Source organism: Cavia porcellus, unplaced genomic scaffold, assembly GCF_034190915.1.
Source record: "Cavia porcellus strain 051 isolate PalLab524CR breed Dunkin Hartley unplaced genomic scaffold, mCavPor4.1 scaffold_22, whole genome shotgun sequence".
Taxonomy (NCBI): Eukaryota; Metazoa; Chordata; class Mammalia; order Rodentia; family Caviidae; genus Cavia; species Cavia porcellus.
In genome coordinates this window covers 5,877,447-5,897,668 of record NW_026947505.1, presented here as the reverse complement: position 1 = coordinate 5,897,668, position 20,222 = coordinate 5,877,447, and the positions used below count along the sequence as shown (strand labels likewise).

General features: G+C 44.9%; 1 protein-coding gene across 9 annotated transcripts in view; it reads left to right on the top strand.

Annotated features, from left to right (window-relative positions):
• Nhsl1 (NHS like 1) overlaps positions 1-20,222 on the top strand; it is a 220,109-nt gene that overhangs the window by 146,509 nt on the left and 53,378 nt on the right. For 7 of the 9 annotated variants that reach the window (XM_063233366.1, XM_063233368.1, XM_063233367.1 and 4 more), the window contains one exon: positions 10,853-11,005. In XM_063233366.1, coding sequence (XP_063089436.1) covers positions 10,853-11,005 — 153 coding nt within the window. Of the gene's footprint in view, positions 1-5,910; positions 6,281-7,396; positions 7,873-10,852; positions 11,006-20,222 lie in introns of those variants that run through there. The other 2 variants (XM_063233370.1, XM_003465643.5) reach the window with 2 other exon arrangements.

Genomic DNA, 20,222 nt, shown 5'->3' with positions numbered 1-20,222 from the left:
CTCCGGGCGCATAGGTCGGGGCTCACACCTGTAAGAGACGTGCACTGCACAGAGGAGGCCAACAGGGCCCTGGTCCCGGGCCCTGTGCGCTCGGGCGGAGGACTGCAAAGGCTGAGCTCAGTGCTGAGCAGCGCCGACCCCTTCTGCAGATTAGCACTCATGAGGCTGAAGGAGCAGACTGGGTGTTCCTTACAACTAACTCTCCTGATTCTTTGCTTTGTAGAGCCTTGAAGGCTGTCCCTGTTGACCTCCCAGCACATATATCCTTATTTGCTATTAATCCCACCCCTTCGCAGAGCGTTCCCCACGGACCACCCCATTCTGTCACCCGGACAGGACAGTGGCAGGATGGTCCCTGCACCTGGGGCGCTGTGCCCTTCTAGCTTGGCTGGCTCGGCTGGACTTTGGGTGCGGTGTCAGCTGGACTCCCTTTGTCCTTTGGACTTCTGATTGAGCTTTTCTTTCTTTCTTTCTTTCTTTCTTTCTTTCTTTCTTTCTTTCTTTCTTTCACCCACCATGTCTTTTGTGTGTCTTTCACGTGTTCAACACTCATTACATGAGTATCATGGCTTGACTAAGCTAGCCACGGTGACAGCAGATGTTTTGAAATGCATAGAACAGATGGCAGCAGAGGTATTGGATTAAATTATTAACTAGGATTTGCACGGAAGCCTTTGGTGTGACACATGCCCAGCGGAGGGTGATCCTCAGCATCAAAATGAACCGCCCAGTTGGTGCAGATCGAGTTGCTTCTAAGGAACTGATACTGGAGGTGCGTCGCTCCTCTCCCACTTGGGCTGACGAGGAGCAAGTCCCATTTGTCCTTTACAGTGTGTCAGATGATTCATCATTAAAAATTAATTCAGAGGCAGAAGAAGGAACAGATCATTGTACTGATGAGGATCTGGATACGGTGCTTTCTAATGTTCTTTTGTGAAATAACTTCATTCATGGACACTTAAAATAATGCTTCATGGCTGATGTCACCAGGCCCATGTGTTCTGTGGACAGCATCCCCACACCGTTGTGTGTGAAACGTACCCCATGTGTTTTAAGAAAATCATGTTGTTAATGTGACAGTTCCTATAACCTCTTACTACTAAGTATACACATTATATTTTCTTGACCCAGAAAGCTTGTGTTTATTATGTAATAGTTTCCAGTTAGCCTAAAAAGTTCAAGAACGAATGAATAAGGATAAATGAGGGTGTCGAGGGGTTTAAAAATTCAGTAGGTTAACCATACATAAAGACAGCAAGCAAATCTAAATTAGTCATGTTAAAATCAATTTTTAAAGTAACTTATAGAAAATTACAGTAATAAGCAGTAAAGATACCATTTGCAGATAAGGCAAGGCTGTGGAATTGTTCCACTTTAAGAGTTAAGGTTCCTTTCAGAAATGCTTGGAATAATCATTTAGTGTCCAATACGATCAGAAAAGCACTGTTATGTCTGAGTTTTCCTTCTTGTTCATCTTTCTTCAATTTACAGGAACATAGTAATCATTGATTATATATTTCACTTTCAATTGATCAAGAATTCAGAATAGGTATATGCATTCTGCAACAAAACTGTGACTCATTTCTGCATGTGTACAGGATTTGAAAATGTTCTATCGTACTATGTTTTTGCTTAACAATGTAAAAATCTTTGGACTCAAAATGAAAACTTTTTTTTTTTTGGCAGTGCTGGGATTGAGCCCAGGGACACCCCACTGAATGATATTCCTCAACCGTTTTTATTTTTTATTTTTTGGAGACAGAGCTTTGCCAGGTTGCCCAGGCTATCCTTAAACTTGCGGTTGTCCTGCCTCAGCCTCTAGAATAGGTAGGACTGCATGTGTGTGTCACCCTGCCCAGTTCAAAATGAAGACTTTTAATACCTGACAGGGCTTAATACACAGAGGAAGTCTGCAGTCGTGTGTCGGTGGGAGGGGCAGGTGCAAATCTCTGGTTCTGCAAACACTCTGTCGGATATCCCTTGCACAAACTGCGTGTAAGCAGTTCTTTGGTGTATGTGCAGCCCAAGCAGCACAAGCAGAAGTTGCTTTGATTCAGACCTTTTTTTCTTTTTGAAGAATTTTGGAATACGCATGCACACATTATAAGACAGCTTGGTGGGAGGCCCAAGTCTAATCCCAGGATTAACTCATGTCTCATACACATTTTGTATATGTAGCATGACGGTCATCGTGTGCAGTGTTTTTAATGCACCTGTGTTTTGACCTCGACCTGCCCCAGAAGGTCAGAGCAGAATTTTTCATTAGTGGTGTCACATGGGAGCTCACAAAGCTGTTCCATTTTGGAGCATTTTGAAGTTGGAGTTTTCAGATGAGGAATGTTCAACCTAGACACACTATTAAAAACAGTCTGATACAAACCTAAGGAGATGGGAACAGCACCTAACTGACCCCCGGACCCTTAGCGCTGGGCTCTCCTGGCGTCCTGTGTCTCTCTCACTGCAGGGCCGCACTGCCCATCCCCACGTTCCCTTCTGAACTCCTTCGGGCCCCCTTGTCCTCGCCTTCATCCCACCACAGATGACAGACAGGCAAGCGCCTGCCTCACCTGCTCCTGCCCCTCCGTAGTGCTGCCCTCAGCCCCTGTGCACTCCGTGGAGCTGTAAGTGCTGTGTGCTCCCGGGGTCCCTGGCTCTGTCCTCCCTCTGCTCCTGTACCCGAGACCCTTTCGGCTTCTGTTCTGTAACAGCTGTTCCTCTTCTAAATGAAGACCCCTTTACCAATAGTAACCTCACAGTCCCAGCTCTCTCCTTTATGTCTTTATGGTGCTATCGTTTTTATCACTTTGGGTGTCTGCTCCACACACCTGTGAATTTCCTAAAGTCATTGATCATGTTTGTTTGTTTGTTTGCTGTGTTGGAAATCAAACTCTGCCCTCATACATGCTAAGCGAGTATTATCAACCAGTGAGCTACATCCCTAGCTGTTTGATTTTCTTTTAATCTGAGTGCCTAACACAAAGAAGCTGCTAAAGTTGGTGTGGTGGCACAACTCTGTAATCCTGGAGGCCGAGGCAGGAGGATTATCAGGAGTTGGTGGCCAGCCTGGGTTACATAATGAGTTCAAGACCAGCCTGAACTACACAGTGAGGAGACTTTGTCTTAACCCTCACCACCACCAAATAAGAATAGTATTTTTCGGACATAGACTGCTTTGCCAAAAATTCCTCTATTTCTGTATTTTGTTCCTTCTTTGCTAATATAGCATGACCTACTCCTAGGAAATAGATAACTGCAGAATGACAAGATGGTGGCTGGAAGAAAAATGTAAAACCCTGATCAGAAATAAGATTTCATTTCAGTGAAAGAGTAAGCAGAAAAGGAGCTTCCTAAATCAAGATAGAAACATTACAGAGCACTACACTAAGTAGTGGTAACAAATTTCCAAAATCCTGGACCAGGATAAGCCACAAGGATTACTCAAGCAATATCAGAGGATATTTTTCTTTGTGATACTTGATAGTACTTTTGGGGAATAGCGGTTTACCATAAAGATTTTATTATTTACGTGTCCGAATAAGGACTTGGGGGTAGGGTATTACATTTGTGTGATACTAACTAAAGGTATCTTTTGAAAACTTGATTTTAACATGACTAATTTAGATTTGCTTGCTGTCCTTATGTTAAGCTACTGAATTTGTAAACCCTGAACACCCTCATTCGTTCTTATTTGTTCATTCTTGAGCTTTTTAGGCTAACTGGAAAATATTACATAACAAACACAAGCTTTCCAGGTCAAGAAAATATAATGTGTGGACTTAATAAGAGGGGAGTCGGGACCCCTGGAATCTCAGTTACTTTTAATGTGCTTTAGCTTCTAAATCTCAGCTGACTTGCAGTTTTAATAATTAAATTTATCTGTGATTCTATCCCTAGTAGAAATAAGAAAGGTCATGTGACATAGTTGGGGGAAAGGAATTGCTTTAAATCAAACATGCTGAACTTGAATAATGTGAGATTTGAGTAAAGGTTAGCGTAGGAACCGAAAGATGGATAATTAGAAGATCGCAGGCAGGAATGAGGAGTCCAGTGGCAGCAGCCTTTTCCTGTGGAAGTTCCCATAGTGAACATGCCCTGTTTTGAGGGCCATAGTCTACATCTCTGCCGCCGTCACAGCCCTTAAGGAGCCCCAGCAGATGTGACAGTGTCCCTTAGAGCTGTATGACTGGACACTGAAATTTGAGTTACACAGAAATTTCACGTTGTAAAAATTGTTGTTATAATGTTTTTCCATCACCTGCAAACAGGCTGGCTGAGTATGGCCCCACAGCCATTATGCTGGTTTTTCTGCCTTCTCCTAACAAAGGCCCTCAAGTTTTAAAAATGAGTAAGTAAAAAGCAGAGAACCATGGTTTTAAAACTAGATCTTTGAAGTGGAGCAGGGGTTTTCCAGACTCTCAAGAAGTATCAGAGGTAGGAAATTGGAGTGCCTTGGTGTCCATGAAGGCGTTCAAGAGGTGGGTGTTCCCAGTTTGTGATGAAAAGGACACCTGGAAAGAGGGGCAGAGAACGGAGGAGCATTACTACGGTCAGAAGTGTACTGGTGACCCCTGAGGATCCTTTTCAAAAGCTTTACGATTTGAGTTCTAGGAGACAGAAAAGATACTGTGTGGTACACACTGAAAGCCAGGGGTTCTGAGCAATCATTGGAGGAGCTGATGATTTAGCTCCGAGACAAACAGAAAGAAAGTTGCAAAGTCTGAAAAGTGATTCCCGGCTGTTAAACCATAGCTTTTTATTTCGCTGAAGGCTGCTTGGTTAACTCTCCGGAATTTATCAGTCCAACAAGCGCACACACTTTCCCCACGCCAGGTACTGTCCGAGGACTTTATCCATGATAATTCTTCACCTTCTTCTGTCACTTGCTTCCTTTTATAGCGGGGCAAACAGCTCAGTGTGATGAGATCCCCTCTCCTCGTGTCAGTCGCTGGTGACCTGGCCGGGGTGGCTGCAGAACTGGGGTCTTCACTGTTGGTTTAGGTTGAGTCATAAAGTGTCCCAGCTCCGAGCTGAGCAATTTTAAAACCTTAGAGTCTTCCCTAAATAAGTGCAATGGGCAGCCATGCAGATTATATGATAAAAGCATGTCCTTGTTCTTATGCCTATACTCAGAAAATAAAGAGGTGATGGTATTGTTGGGGGAAACTTTGTCATTAAGAAGCTTTCCAAAACACTACTTAATATGTGTGCAGGATAGTGAATAAATGTGATTGTTTATTTGGTGTGTCACCTGGTGTATGGAGTTACGGAGCAGCTTGGGATGATGCACCAAGGACGGGGTGCCCCAGGACTCCTGGATGGACGGGAGCCTGCTCCCTGCCCCTACTCCCAGCATTAACGGGTGAGGGAACAGTGTGGCACCGTCTTTCCACGACAGTGGCTTGGCCCATGCCTGACTCCTGTACTCTTCATACTTGAAGAGGGGTCAAGAGCATTTCTGTACCTCATCTGGGGGACTGGTGATGTGTCTCACAGCCTGGGCATATCCTCCCTCTTGAGAATGAGAGCCTATAAGCTTCAGCGATATTTTTGCCATCACCTCCTTGGAGTTACTCAAATCTCATCATTTTGGTGAACCCACCCTGGGTCTGATTTTAATACAGCCTGACCACTTCCTCCCCCAGGGCCCACCCAACTTTCATTTCCCATTGCATTCACAACCTTCGAATCCACCGTATAATCTGTGTATTGTGGACTAATGTAAGCTCCAAGAGGGCAGAGAACTTGCTTGTTTTTCCCAGGGACCTATCCCGATTGAGTTTACTTTTTTTTTTCCTTTGGTATCAGGAATCGAACCCACGACTTCATGCTTGCCAGACAGGCACTGTGGCGCTGAGCTGTAGCCCCAATCCAATTTACCTTCTCAATGCATGTGTCTGTCTTCACTTACTATGGTAGTATGTACCTGAAAAGCTATGTAGTGACAGGACCGAGCATATTCAGGATCTGTTGTCTGAAAAGAATAATTTGTTGTCGATTAGAAGTGTGTGTGGTGACACTTAACCTCAAAAACTTGTGGACTGTCAACAGGTGTATTTCTGCCCAGAATGTACCTGACTCTAATGCAATGAGCAGGGTGAGGTCATTTGCCCATAAATTTGTTTTCCAAGGGGGACTTTGCTCACTAACTTAAGGCAGCTGCAGAATTTGATTTTACTGGCTCAGGTGCTACCCGTTCCCATCTGCCATGCCAGAGTTTTAAGCAAAGCTCCAGAAAGGATGAACGAATACAAGTTGGGAATCTGTGACGATATGTACAGCAGTATGTGTTTTCTTATTTGCTCTTGTTTAAAAACTAAGCTGAAAGGGGTGAAATGTTTGAGGAGGCATCATTCCAAAGCTTTCCCTAGGGGGAGCCTCTTCTATAAATTTTATTCTTTGACTAAGAGCTTTGTTATAAACTAAATGTTTTGAATTAGTGGATTATTACATTTTTCCATTTAGTTACAAGTCTGGCCCGAAGCTATGAAACAAGAGCTTGGTCTAAGTTGTTTCAAAAACTCTTTGCCCTGAAGTGGAGCAGGGTGACATGTGAAGAGTGTTCTGCCCCTTTGTCCCTTTTCACATTTCCTAATCTATATTCTTTTTTTCATTCCTCCTGGAGTATATTTTTCCAGTACTGCCTTGCACCCCATTTCTGTGTTTGTTTCTCAGTGATTGGTTTCTTTCTCTCTCTTTTTTTTTTTTCTGATATTTTGTGGGTGAGGGGACACACTGGAAATCAAACTCAGGACCTTGCACTTGCCAGGTAGGCACTTATGTCTCTGAGCTATAACCCCGGCCTCAGAGATTGGTTTCAAATGGGCCAAGAAACAACTCACTACAGCAGACTGAAGTTAGCGAGTAACCCACAGAAAGGTTTGAGACGTTTACCTGGGGAGCAGCTGTAAAACTGTTAAGCTAGGCACTTAGGTGCGAAGTACATTCAGAATAAAGATTAAAATGATTTAGGGCTCCTCATCTAATTACTCATTTGGAATGAAGTTGTGTCCAGGGTTTTAAAGAATTGTGGCTGCTGGGTGCTAGGAAGACCACACTTCAGAACACACAGTGCTCTTCTCAGTCACTGGCAAAGACAGGTGAGGAGCCTGGGCATTGTCATTTGCATAAAAATGCACCCGGCCACCCTTCACAGGCCTTAGAATGTCTACTCTAAAGTTTTATTGCTTACAAATGTTTCTTCGCTATGGGAGGCAGGGCCCGGGGGCGTGGTCAGCAAACAATAGTTTGGTTCTTTTTTTTCTCCTGTGTCAGTTCAAGTCCTACATCCCATACACCCGGAATTAACTAGAGTCAAAGAATCAGTGTGGAATGGCTCTCAGACCCGCCAGCTTCAGCAAAATGACCTGCTGAAAACGCGGAGCAAGTTTGCTTCATCTGGAATTCCGCGGAGGAAAATCTCCTTTGATTGTGCGGACTCCAGAGAGGAGGAACCTCGCTGGTCTGTGCAGGGAAAGTAGACGGCTGAGCGCTGGGCACGCAGCCTCCAGTGGCTGTCATGCAAATGCGCTCGCGACTGGCTTTCTCTTTCTGTCCTGTTGTTACTGGCTGCCCCCAGCCGACCAGATTAGGTTTCATGGGAGTTTTTCAGGTTCAAAGGCTGCTAATGGGTTGTAACTGCCTGACAATAAACTCACCCTCAGCATCCCAGCAGTCCCTGCAGACCGGGCAGGACGGAAGGGAGACCGGAGGGAGAAAGTTAGAATCTGGGGCAGAAGAGCGCGACTTGCCACCTGCCTGCGGGACTGAGAGTTAATGTGACTTAAATTTCTAAACCCCATGTAAGCGCTGCAGACATGGTGGTGTTCATAAATGCAAAGATTAAGTCTCTCATTAAGCTTTTTAAGAAGAAAAGTAAGTAGTTCGTTTTCTGTCTACCTATTGTGTGTGTGTTGTATGTGCTCCTCTGTCCCTCTGAGCGAAGGAATTAGTGAAACAGCGTGACTGGCGTGAGTTAGCTCTCCGCAGGCTGTTCAGACGCCTCGGCCTTTTGTGACTGTGGGACAGTATTATGTGATCTTAGCATGTCTTACTTATTTATGGTTGGGATTTTAAGTGCCTTCATTCTTTTGTACTTCTCAAAAGAAGCCTTTAAAGGAAGGGGAACCTTGAGGTCTACCTCATTTCCCTTGATACACAGGGCGTTGATTTTGATCCTTTCACCTGCCCGGCAGCCTCTAGGAATAGTCCCACACTTTTGGGGGGGATGCCTCTGGCACTGTCTGTTACATGTTTAGGAGCTCAAGGTCAGACAGTCTAGACAGACCAGCTCGGGTCGTGCAGCACGGGGCTTTTGTGCTTGACTGCATGGTGTACTTTCTATGGGTTTAAGTTGGTCAATCCAGGTGCTCCTTCATTCCTTGGGAATGTAATTTTTCACAATGACAGTGTTTTGTTTTTTTCACGTGGTTATTGGCCTATTTCCATTTAGTTTTTGGATCAGTGGCTAAAACTAGATCCATGTGCATGGGTGGGGACATTGGTAAGAGCAGCTTTGGAAAAGCGACAAAGTAGCCTCTCTCTCCTTCCACCCTGACTCTTCCTCTTTCCTGTTTGTGGGCTGGCTTTGGAAGGACTGGTAAAATCTGCCCTGGCAAGATCGAATTAGACCAGGGAAGAGAGAGCTGGTCTCTCAGAGCGCCCAGGTGGTGGCTGTGCACTGGGGCTGGCAGTGAGATGCTTACCCAGACTCAGGTGCCATTGCTTGGGTTTCCTTGTGATTGGCAAAAGGGGAAAGTTTCAGCTTTTCAACTCTGCGGTGTGGTAATAAATCCTTAAAGTAAGTGGGCATTAGCACATTGTAACCAACGTCTTAATGACCTCTGGGAACACTTGGGAGCCCGATGGCCAGTTTGGCACCGTGCTAGACTCTGAAACATGTGGAGACGAAGCCAGACCTTGTGATCTTATGCTCAGAGGTGGATGGTTGTACGCACCAGGCCAAACATTTATTCCACCAGAGATTACATGAAATATTAGGTGCGTAATTCGTGTGCTACTTTCCCCAAACACTGTAAGCAGAAAACAGGGCACTTCTGCTTTTAACTTGATGTCTAGTTCTCGATATCTGTTTTCCTATTTAGCAGTTTATGGAAAGGATGGGATTCTTTGAGAAAGATTCACAGGATTCATAAAATTTAAAATTTAATAGCAATAGGAAAGGTGATTTTTGAGGTGAGAGCTAATTTACAGCATAGGATTACAGGGAGGTTGGAAAAACATAGTACCTTCTTAGAGATGGTTTGGAATTTAGGGGCTCCTTCAGAATAATGTCCACTGTCCCTCCCATCGCCTCGCTTCCCAAGAATTACTTCATGAGCTAAGAGCTTTACATAAATGAGTTCATTTAATTTATAGGAGGCAGACTAAAGCCTGAGAGCTACACCTTCGGCCCTTTTATTATTTCACTTTGAGACAGTCTCACTAAATTGCCCAAGCTGGTCTTGAACTTGCAACCCTTCCGCATCCACCTCCCAAGTAGCTGGGATTATAGGTGTGCACCACCTTGACAAGCTGGTTCATTTAACCATTATAACCGTAATGTAACTGTGCTATGAGTGCTATGCTATGTTTAGTCATTTGAAATATGTTCAAATTGATCCAATGGTGTGCGTATGCCTTTCACTCACTGTATGCTGACAATCTGTCTTAGGAGTTTGTTGCTAGGGCCACATTAAGTTACAGCAAAGAGTGTTCCTGGAGGAAATTGTCTGTTGGAGCTGGCGTCTGACTCACGGTTCCTTTGTCTGCTGACTTTACAGGGGTTGACCTTAATGCCTCAAAGAAATACCCCAGCATGGGGCGGGGGCTTCCTCTTATCTTTGTCTAGTTTCTCTGATGCCTGCGTTAGGTGGCAGATCTACAGAAGCTATTTGAAAATTGCTAATGAATCTGGGTGCTCTGGTTTCATCGAGGGGTTTTGGCATACTCTGGCTAAGGCAGTATTGTCGGAGAAAAATGAAATAAAAGTCTCAAGCCCTAGGGGAATGAAAGAAAATTATTTTAGGGATTTATCTTAATCTCAGGATGCCCTGTTATTTCTCCATCTAATGTTTGGAACTCTCATATTGGGAAAAATAATTGAATTGTGTTGAAAAAAATGAGTTGCACTGTAATTTCTTAAAAACATTTTTATAGACATATTCTGTAAGGGCAAGAAATTAGAGAACTTTCATAACACAAAGGGATCCCCATGTCTATTATACCATTCCATGTATTAAGTTGAATGTTTATGTGGATTCTTAAAAGATTTATTTATGTTTATAGTTATAACAGTGATGTTTTACAATAATGCTATAACTGAGTGTGGTGGCCCATTCCTTTGATCCCAGTGGTGGAAAGGCAGAGGCAGGAGAATCATTGTGAGTTCAAGGCCAGCCTGCTCTGCAAAGCGAGACCCAGTTTCAAACATAAAGAAATAAAATAACATAGTGCTATAGAAGGGCAAGACTTGGTCTTGATTTTCTGGTAGGAACTTTGTTTCATGACTGGCTACTGTTACTGATGCAGTGGCTTTGTACCACTGAAGAACTGGTCTCTGGAGGTGGAGTTCAGTTTGTTGCGTGTTGTTCTGATTTGGCAGTGTGAGGGGAAGCAACCAATTCTGTGAAAACACTTCGTGGAGGGCAGACAGTCTCAGCCTTCTCCGTACAGCTAGAACACGGTGGGCGAGACCCGTGGAGTCGCAGGTTAGGTCTCATTCAGATCTTGGTCCGTGTCTTCTTGCTGGTCCTCAGCCGTGGATACGTGAGACACCAAGACCTTGTTTTAATGGAACAAATTTGGGGCCAGTGCAGCTTAATTTGACATCTGAATTTGTTCTTTCTCTCTGTAGCGGTTTCCAACTTAGATGAGGAGAGTCGCTGGACAGTCCACTACACGGCTCCGTGGCACCAGCAGGAGAATGTGTTCCTTCCCAGCACAAGACCCGCCTGCGTGGAGGACCTGCACCGCCAGGCCAAGCTCAACCTCAAATCGGTGCTGAGGGGTAAGCAAGATGGCACCACCCAAGCTTGAGTGACTGAGTGACTGTTAGTACTACCAGTAGAACTGGACTACTCTCTGTGTGAGATCTACTTACACCGAGTATATATATAACATGCCACACCTTCATAAATATAACCTAATATATACCAAAAGTGCTTAGTCCTCAGGGGAACTTGCTGATGTACAGATAGGCAAATCTGTGTTCAGAGAACCCACTCCTGCTTTAAAACCTGTATGCTGCAGGTTTAAACTTCTTGTGCTGCTCTAATCCAAAGAAATTCCTACTGACACAGGAAAATTGTCCTCTGCAGTAAAAAACAACTGTTACTACTCAATGCAGATTTGTTAAAATCTGGTATGTTGCAATGGTTTGCTCTGTTTAACTGTAAGTTCAGGCAGGTATGCCCAACCCTCAGTCTGCGTGCCCTATTTATTTTTAATATGTTAGTAAACAATATTTACAAATAAGAGAAGTTTTATTGCTTATGTATATTGACCACATTCTATGTTTTATATGTGGCCCAGGCCAGTTGCTCTTCTCTCAGTGTGGCCCAGGGAAGCCAAACAGTTGGGCACCATGGAGGAGACCAGTACGTAGACTCTGAAGCAGCACTAAGTGGTTTGATTTGTTGGAAACTGGGGGAACCAGGCCTGGCTCCCCTGAACCAGAGTTCTGTAGGCAGCAGAAAATACGGGAGGAGTGCATTCCCGTATGGTACAGAGGGCTTCTGCAAGATAACAGAGAAGGAAGACAGTTCTTCAGAGCGAAGGAGAGATTTGTAAACTGCAGAGAGTTTTTCATGAAACCAGAAAGTAGAGTTCTTATCCTAGCAGATTTCTCCCAATATTCAATCTTTGGGACATAAGCATACAAAAGAAATATTTATTATTTATCTGGAATGTAATGAAATGGGGCATCTTTCTTTTCATTCAATTGTGGAACACTTAAATCTGGGAGAAATTCTGACATTGATTCAAGGAAACGTAGCACGAGTTCCTCGCTCATTTTTTTATGAGAATTTTTACCTCTCTACCATTCCTCTTAGGCGATGCCTTCTTGGATGTAGCATTATTGGAGAACACACAGAGCTAAGCTGTTTATACCCATCATCTCCTCTAATTTTCACAATAACCCTGCTACTTACTGTCTCTATGCCTACATGAAGAAATAGATTAGGAACTTGCCCAAGGGGCTTAGGAATTATTTAGCAGTAGGACCAGAATTTAAACATAGACAGTCTGAGGCTGCAGGCTCACTTCTTAGATGGTGCACTAACCTGGGTTCAACAGCTGTGTGTTAGAAATCTGTTGTTCTGGCAAAATCTAAAGGCAGAGGCCATTATTGCATGAGCATCTGGCTCGTGCTCCTTTGCGTGGCGCTGTGGGCACCCAGGTGTTAGTGAGGCCTTGTGTGGTTCACCCGTTCAGGCCCGGCTCTTCTGATCCCCCTCCAGGAGAGTGTGCCTCACTGCCGAATCCCTGTGTGTTCACCTTCCACATCAGGACGTGCATCTGCTTAGAGACCGAGCATCAGAATGTAGATTAACGCTTTTGTTTTCTTTCCACTCAGTACCTCCATGCAAAGTATCCACTGGCTTTGCCTGAACTTGAATTTTAGTTTGAAAAGATAAGTGATTTCATAATTGCTTTAGTGTTCCTAAAAGCGTTCGTCAAAGGGATGTTCTGTTCATAAAATGAATAACTTCGGAAATCCTTGTGCTCAACTTTTAAAGATAGGATTTAAAAAAAAAAACCCCTTCAGGGGTTTGAGATGAATAACTCTGTGAACGTTGGCTGGGAAGAGCAAAATGAGAAAGAGCTTCTGAGCCCTTTTGTTCTTCAGTATTTACTTCTAATCACACGTGCAGATCAGGTTCTGTCCCACAGCATCTTAGCAACCTGAGCACAAGAGTGGGCCGAGTGTCTGCTGGTGATGATAATGAAAAGACAGAAATGCAGCAGACGCCCAGCCGACCACCCCTGGATATGTCCACTGTTAATTAAAGCTTGACATTACATCAGTTCTCACACTAAGTTAATTCAACCTGGATATTCTTTCCTTAGAAATACGGCAGCACAGCTAGTTATCCGCAGTGAGGAGTGGACTGTTTCTCCTTCTAGTCTTACTGTCCGTGGTTTTAAGGAAGGGATGTGAAGCAGGTGGGTGCCTTTAATCATCATGAAATACTTTTTGTGTAAATTATCCTGTCCATTTTCATGGAAGGCTGGGCTCTCCTAGCCAGGACCATGGAATACAAAGGGAAATGATACAGTGAGCACTAACAGATCAGTCACCAACCGACTGTGGCCACGTATATTTTATAACACGCAGCAAGGACCATCCCATGCTAGTTTTGTATGTACTGTTCACGGATCCTCAGGACCCATACATTTCATTTTATTTTTTATAAAATAAAGAAATTGTGCTGAATTTTTATTGTGAACATACTATGTAAGTATTTGTAAGCTAAACAAAAATAATTTTCAAGCCATGTAGGATGAAGTTTCTTGCAGCTCTGATACAAATTGGCATTTTACAAATGTCACATTGCGTAGCAGTTTTTCTGTCCTCACTGTGGGCCAAATGGCACTGGTTTTCTCTTGCTTTGTCTGCAGGTTGTCTGGGCTCTTGTGTAACAGGCTGTCCGTTCCGTGGACTTCGGCTGTAAGGTTTCATCCTTATATGGGCGTGTGTAGCAGCCACTCTGAAACACAGATCTTCCTCAGTTAACCATAAGCCCTGGGTTGCAGGTGAAATCCAGGAAAATAACATGATTTTCTTCCCTCTAGAGCCGCAGACACTGAGCAGGACTCTCATGCACAATGGGTTAAGCTTTCACAGTATGAGGCTCAGAAACAGAGTAAGCAATGTTGACAAATTTTTTTTTTGTCTTTTTCCTTTTTATTGGTACTGGGGATCGAACTCACGACTGCCTGCTTGCAAGGCAGGTGCTTATGCTGCTAAGCTAAATCCCCAGCCCCCAACAAATTTTTTTTAAAAAACAAAAACCCCACTTTTAAAAATGCATTGGGTCCTCAGGACCTGTTTGTGGCAGCTGCAGGTTAAAATAATGTGGAAATGTTCAGCGGTCAGCTAAGTAACTGAGGAGGACAGGTTGCTGGAAAATGTCTTATGAATAAGCTAAGTTTAAGTTATTACCAGAAAGTAGGTAATAGACACAATGCAATCAGTATTGGTGTACCATGCCATGGATTTTAACCTGAATTGATGACTGCAGCTTTAAACAGCTGAGCCTACCAGTGCGTGTAAAAACACAGTGGTGGTGCATGCCTGTGATGCCAGCATTCTGGAGGCAGAAGCAGGAGGATCGCATGAGTTTGAGGCCAGCCTGGGCTCCATAGTGAGCTCAAGACCAGCCTGAAAAACCATAACTATTTTTTAAAAAAACACAACAAAATGAAACACTTCAGGGCAAAGGAGGTGTATAGGAGACATGGCAGATGCATAGGGAGGGCTAGGGGAGCACTGGGAGCTCCCGCCCCCGCCCTCTCCCACACTGCCAAGGAGATGGGCTTTCCGGATGTGTAAGCTGGCATGAGGAGCACCTGGGGCATGTGATCTCCCAGGGTAGTTCTTTGGCACCAGACCCTTGGAGACCTTTTGTGCTGGCCGTTGGATGGTCCCTGGAAAAGATTTGGTGGTCACACCCTTAGCTGGAATATCTTGGTTTTGATTTGCTTTAGTTCCTGGAGATGTAGGTAATTATTAACTGCTCATGAAGATTCAAGGATGATCGAAATTTAAAAACAGTGTTTCGCTGTTTGGTTGAACAAGACAGCTGGCTTGCAGAGCACAATGAAGTTTTGTAGATGGACCCCCATTGTCATGAAGAGTTCACTCGGTATCTTACTGAATTTCCAGAATTGTATTGTTTTTATCTCCATGATTGTTGAGCCCTTTCTGAACTGCATCGGAGATGGATGTGATCCTAAGCAACCTTTTCTCATTGGATTTGTAAAAAATCTGCATATCTTTTCGCTTTATCTTTGCAAGAGCCCCAGTTAAGTGGAAAGGGGAACTAAGAGCAAGGGATAGGCTTTAAAAAGGTTCAGATTTGATTCTGTAGTTTCTACAGGTTTCTTCTTTTAATTTTTATTTTTATTAGGACCTGTTTGCAGTACATAGTGACTCCACTCCCAGTGCTTGCCCATGACACAGCTTAATTCCTTTTCCATGCCCTCCCCTTGCTTCTCTCTCCATCCCCATCTTTGACTTCTTTTGACACTTGTGAACCTATTAAAGGCTGACATAAAGATGTATCTGTTTTTAAGTCTCCATCCCCAAAGCCCAACTTAAGAGAGAGAGGAACATAATTTCTCACTGTATGCTTAACCAATGATTGAGTCACGTACCCGTGTATACTCCTGCCTGGATTAGTTCACAGAGCATCTGCTGGGGTGTCAGGATCGTTCTCTCATCACAGCCCTTTGCTGAAGAAGCTCATTTTAGCAGGTCACTGTGCTCCATGGCTCCAGAATTAAAAGCGTGAATGCAGTAAGAGGTGTTCATGTTTGGCCTGGGTTCCACTCAGAGCTCGGGTTCTGGGTGTTATACCCTGGAGGACAGGAGTTGAGGGCCTGAACTGTGACGATGAATGGTGGTGTCCGTGTACACCTGCCGTCCTGTTCAACGGCAAAGAATGGAAACCTTTCTGAAAGCTAAGGACTTCTCCTCCCGGTAGGTCCAGCCGTGTTTCTTTGACAGTTCCTGAGCCTGGACTTTGCCTGAGGTGACGGTATCCACCTTCCCTTGTCACGGAGCTCTGGGAGAGGCCTGGGCTTCCGTGTGGATTTAATGAGGAGCCCTGGCTGTCATATCTTTGTGCCTTGGGCACATGGATCCCTGAAAAAGCACAGGTGCGCTGTGTGTCTTTGGCTAGAGAGTTTCCTTGCGGTATCCCCTTGTCACGGGACTGTGTGGCAGATGCCTTCATGTCTGGCCTTGTGGACCCTGATTGAGAGCTGATGTGTTTGCCTGCCTTGTTCACACCACATTGAACACCTCTATGGCTTTTCCTTCTTTTTTTTCTTTTTGTACTGGAAATCGAACTCAGGACCTTGCACTTGACAGCCAGATGCTGTGCCGCTGAGCTACATCCCTGGCCTGCTTTTCCCATTTTTCTTAAAGATATGTAACAGACAAACACATAAAACATATACAGCCTGACAAACAGTTACAACACAGACATCTATGTAACCATTAAACCAGGTCAAAACATAGAACATGACCTAAGTTCTAGATGCTTCCTGTTCGTGCTTTTTCTTATAGGAAAAGTCTGGGTTTAATGAAAAGTGCTTGGGTCATGTCTTGAACCTAGGAATAGACTGTTGTACACTAGCTGTATGTTATTTGAGTTTAATTTTGAGTTTGTTTCTTCAGCAATTTGAGCTTGCTTTTACATCTATCGTAAGCATCTGTTTTCATAGGAGGAAAATGAACTTCTAGGTGTAAAGTATCTCAAAGTACCTGCCCCTCATTGTAGAAGCAGTGTTTGTAGAGGAGCTTGTTTTAATTTAGAAGATGACAAACAGATATAGTCTGTATTGTAGTCTTCACTCTGGGGAGAGGGTGAGAGAAATAACACAGGAACAGTGTTAAATGACAGCAGCAGCCATCCGTCCATGACACCCAGGTTCATTTCATCCACACGAGCAGATGCCTCTTCCAACTCACCTGCAGGGAGCCTTGTGGTCCCCCGATCTTCTGTAGACAGTCAGCCTATAGTGGCCCAAAGAAGTGAGGGGGCCCAAAGAATGCGAACCTGGCTGAGCTGTGGAGACCTCAGACCCCAGGGTCATGGAGAAGACTCGTCCCTTCAGTGTGCCCTGCAACTCACAGGGACAGGGCTCACCCTGGGCATCTTATGGTCCCAGGCAGATTTGGTTTCTTTAGCTGGTTAATTTAGGACATGCAGCTTAGCTCAGGATTGCATGAAGGTGTTGACTTCCCAGTTGCTCCTGAAATCTCTCATCCCTGATTTTGTGAACATTCAGATTAGTCTACGAGAAAGAAAGGAAACATTCTGTAATGCCAGGTGTGACCATTTCATCTTAAGGGCATTGGATGCTTATTTTCAGGGTTACAGTAGACCATTAGTAACACATAGCCAAAAAAAAAATAAAACAGGCACAGGCTGCCAGGGGTAGGCAGATAAACGTTTAAAAGCACAGTGCCAATGATTTAACAGTTGAACTTGGGGATTTCTATTTGGTCTTGTTTGTTACTTTCTGAAGAACACTCATCGAATTGATGTATAAAAGCAGAAGGTAGAATATTTTTAGCTAAAGAAAAATCACATTAATTTTTATAGGCAAAAAATGTTAAAACACATTCATTTGTATGCTGTTTTTGTCATTTTCTAATTTAAACAAAAATAGGCATAGAACTGTGAAGGTTGGAGGAATACATTGTTATCCTGAAAAAACCACTGAACAAAGGCAGGAAATCGAATTCATCTCATTTTGCCAAACCCAGTGGCACTGCCATCTTGTCCTGTCGTTTTTAACTGTCCCAGAAGGCGAGACAGAAAGCCTGGATTCTGGTCCTGGTGGTGCGGTAGGCAGCTGTGGGGACATTGGGAATTGCATTTTATTTGTGTCCTTGGCTTCCTTCTCTGGAAAACAATTTATGATGTCTCACTCCTTCTAAACACTAAAATGCTGATTGGCTTTTACTTACCTGTGCTCTATAACCAACCACTGTGCCTAAGTCCCGAGAACTGGGTGGTATGAAATCAAGGTGTGTTGACATGGAAATTTTCTGAGTGAGTAGGTGTCACGAGTGATTCACTGGGCGGGATATTGTAATGCAGTCCGAGATGAAGCACTCGATTGCTTTCTGCCAGCAGCTTACAGCTAGGTGGAGAGATAAGACATCTATCTGCCGAGTGCCCTGGGTACAAGGTTGGTGCTGGTGGTACTATTGAGCTTCACCCCACCCCGGGCGTTGTCTTTAAAACATTAATTTAATCATGCCTCACCTTAGAAGTTCTTTCTCCTGCTGTTCACAGGCGGGATAGAACCTAATCTCAGTGTCCGAGGCCTGGTGAACTGACCCCTGCCGGTCAAGCTGCATCTGGGGAGCCTTTCTCCCCTGTCTCTCTGTCTCCCACACCTCTCCTTCACCTGTGCTTTTGTGTCGAAGGAGTGAGAGCCTCCCTGCAGCGTCTTGTCCTGCAGCTCGTCTTGTCCTTCTTTCTGTGCACTGCACTCTCGATCTGTCTCTCCCTCTGAGCTGCGGCCTCTCACACCCGGCCAGTACCTCCTCTCACTCTTGAGAATTACCCTGTGGAGGCCCCAGGCTCCCCAAGGCCCTCCCAGACCCCCCTTGTCCATATGGCCACACCCGCAGTGGGACCTCATGTCCCCCAGTGAAGTTCTGATCCCAAGCTGGGCCCCGAGCGCACGTTGCCTCCTCCTGACAGGAAGGCCCTCGTGAGCGGGACCCTGCGGTTCCTCACCTGTGCATTCCAGCACACCGCAGGTCCCGCTGTGCTTGTGGGCCTGGGGAAAGGTCACCTGAAACTCGGACAAGCATCTAAGTCCATGCGAAGAACCTCTGAGACTTCATGAAGGAGTGGCCAGAGGAGGGGAAGTGGGCTGACAGCCTTTATTTCCCAGGAGGACAGCAGCTGGGGAAGCAGAAAGCACCCACGATGAAAGGTGGCGGACTTGGGCAGGGAGAGGTCTGTGGCGCTGGCCTCAGTCTCCCTCGGGGACTGGAGAAGTGTGCTTGAGGAGGAGCCAGGTCACGTGGAGGTTGTTCATTGCATGGTGGAACTGTGGTCTCTCTTTTACTGCTTATTCTTTGGTGAAAAGATTGACATCATTTGGTGCAGGCCTAGTGCCAAGGATTATTATTATTATTATGGTATTTTTGGGGTTTTGTTGTTGTTTTGAGACAGGGTCTCCACTGTGAAGTCCAGGCTGGCCTTGAACTTGCAGGAATCCTCCTGCCTCAGCCTCTTGAGTGCTGGGATTACAGGTGTGCACTACCAGCCTGGGGGTGCTCTTGAATTTAATTAGGCTGTCTTATAATGTAATTGCAGACCTATTGTTTATGTGTAGTATTCCTTAGACTTGGAATTTTTGTTCTTGGGGAAAGTTGCCCAACCTGGCAAAAGGGACTAAATCCTCTGTTGGGAAAGAAAAGAGCAAAGACCAAAACAGGAGATGAACAGGATGGAAGTCACAAACAGAAAGCGGCTGCTGCACTTCTGTTGGATTTGGTGGCTTATAAAAACTCCCAAAAGTATGTTAGCCCTGAAGGAGGTTCTTTCCTCAGTGGACTCCACCTGTGAGAGGGAAGACGGGTGCAAGACAAAGGAAACCAGGAACAATCTCTGCTTTTCAGGTGGGTGAGGGAACTTTTGCTTTTGTTTTTTAACGGTAACCAACACACAAAAGATAGACTAGCAGAGACAGTCGTTCAGATGATCCAGGTCTGAACAAAGCACTGAGCGTTGTTTAAACAAAGGCTTTTTGTCTTGTTTTTGTGTCCGTGGCCAGTCTGCTGTCTCAGCAGTTCTATTTTAACTCCTGATAAAGTAACTTGAGCGGCCTCTCGGCTTCTCTCCGTGCAGCATGAAAACGCTAGGTGGACGGTGCCGGGGATAAGGCTTGTTACCGTGCCCCATGCAGCCCGGCCTGTGGTGCTGGCACAGAATCTCTGCCAGCCATTCGATATTGAGTAACCTTGGTGATGCTCCGCCATGGCCAGCGACGGGGCTTCTGAATCCCGACTTGAAATGGGATCGCCTCCTGGCTGGCTGGCCCTGGCCCTGCGGTGCCCAGCTTGGGCTTGCAGAGCTGTGCGTGTGCGCGTGGGTCATAGGCACCTGAAGGTGGCTGCTTCGGTTCAAATCAGACGCACTTCCTAAGTCTCCTAAGTTAGTTTGGGTATGTGAGAAGAAAGGTTAGAAACAGGCTTTGCTCCAGGGCAAGGGACAGTTTAATAGTAATTTTTTCCATGGCCTGCCATGAAAACTGAGGCTTGTAGTTTACCCAGTGCCTTAACTCTGTTTTAATAGGAATCAACCAGAGAGGGAGACATTAATCAAAGTGACCTTTTTATAAAAAAGCTCTTACGCATAAGTGATATTTAGTGTCACCGAGGAAAGTGCTGCTTCAGGGACACAAGGAGAAAGACTCTTTCTAGTATGTGTTGCTATCAGCAAATCCATTTCCAGGCAGGCTGT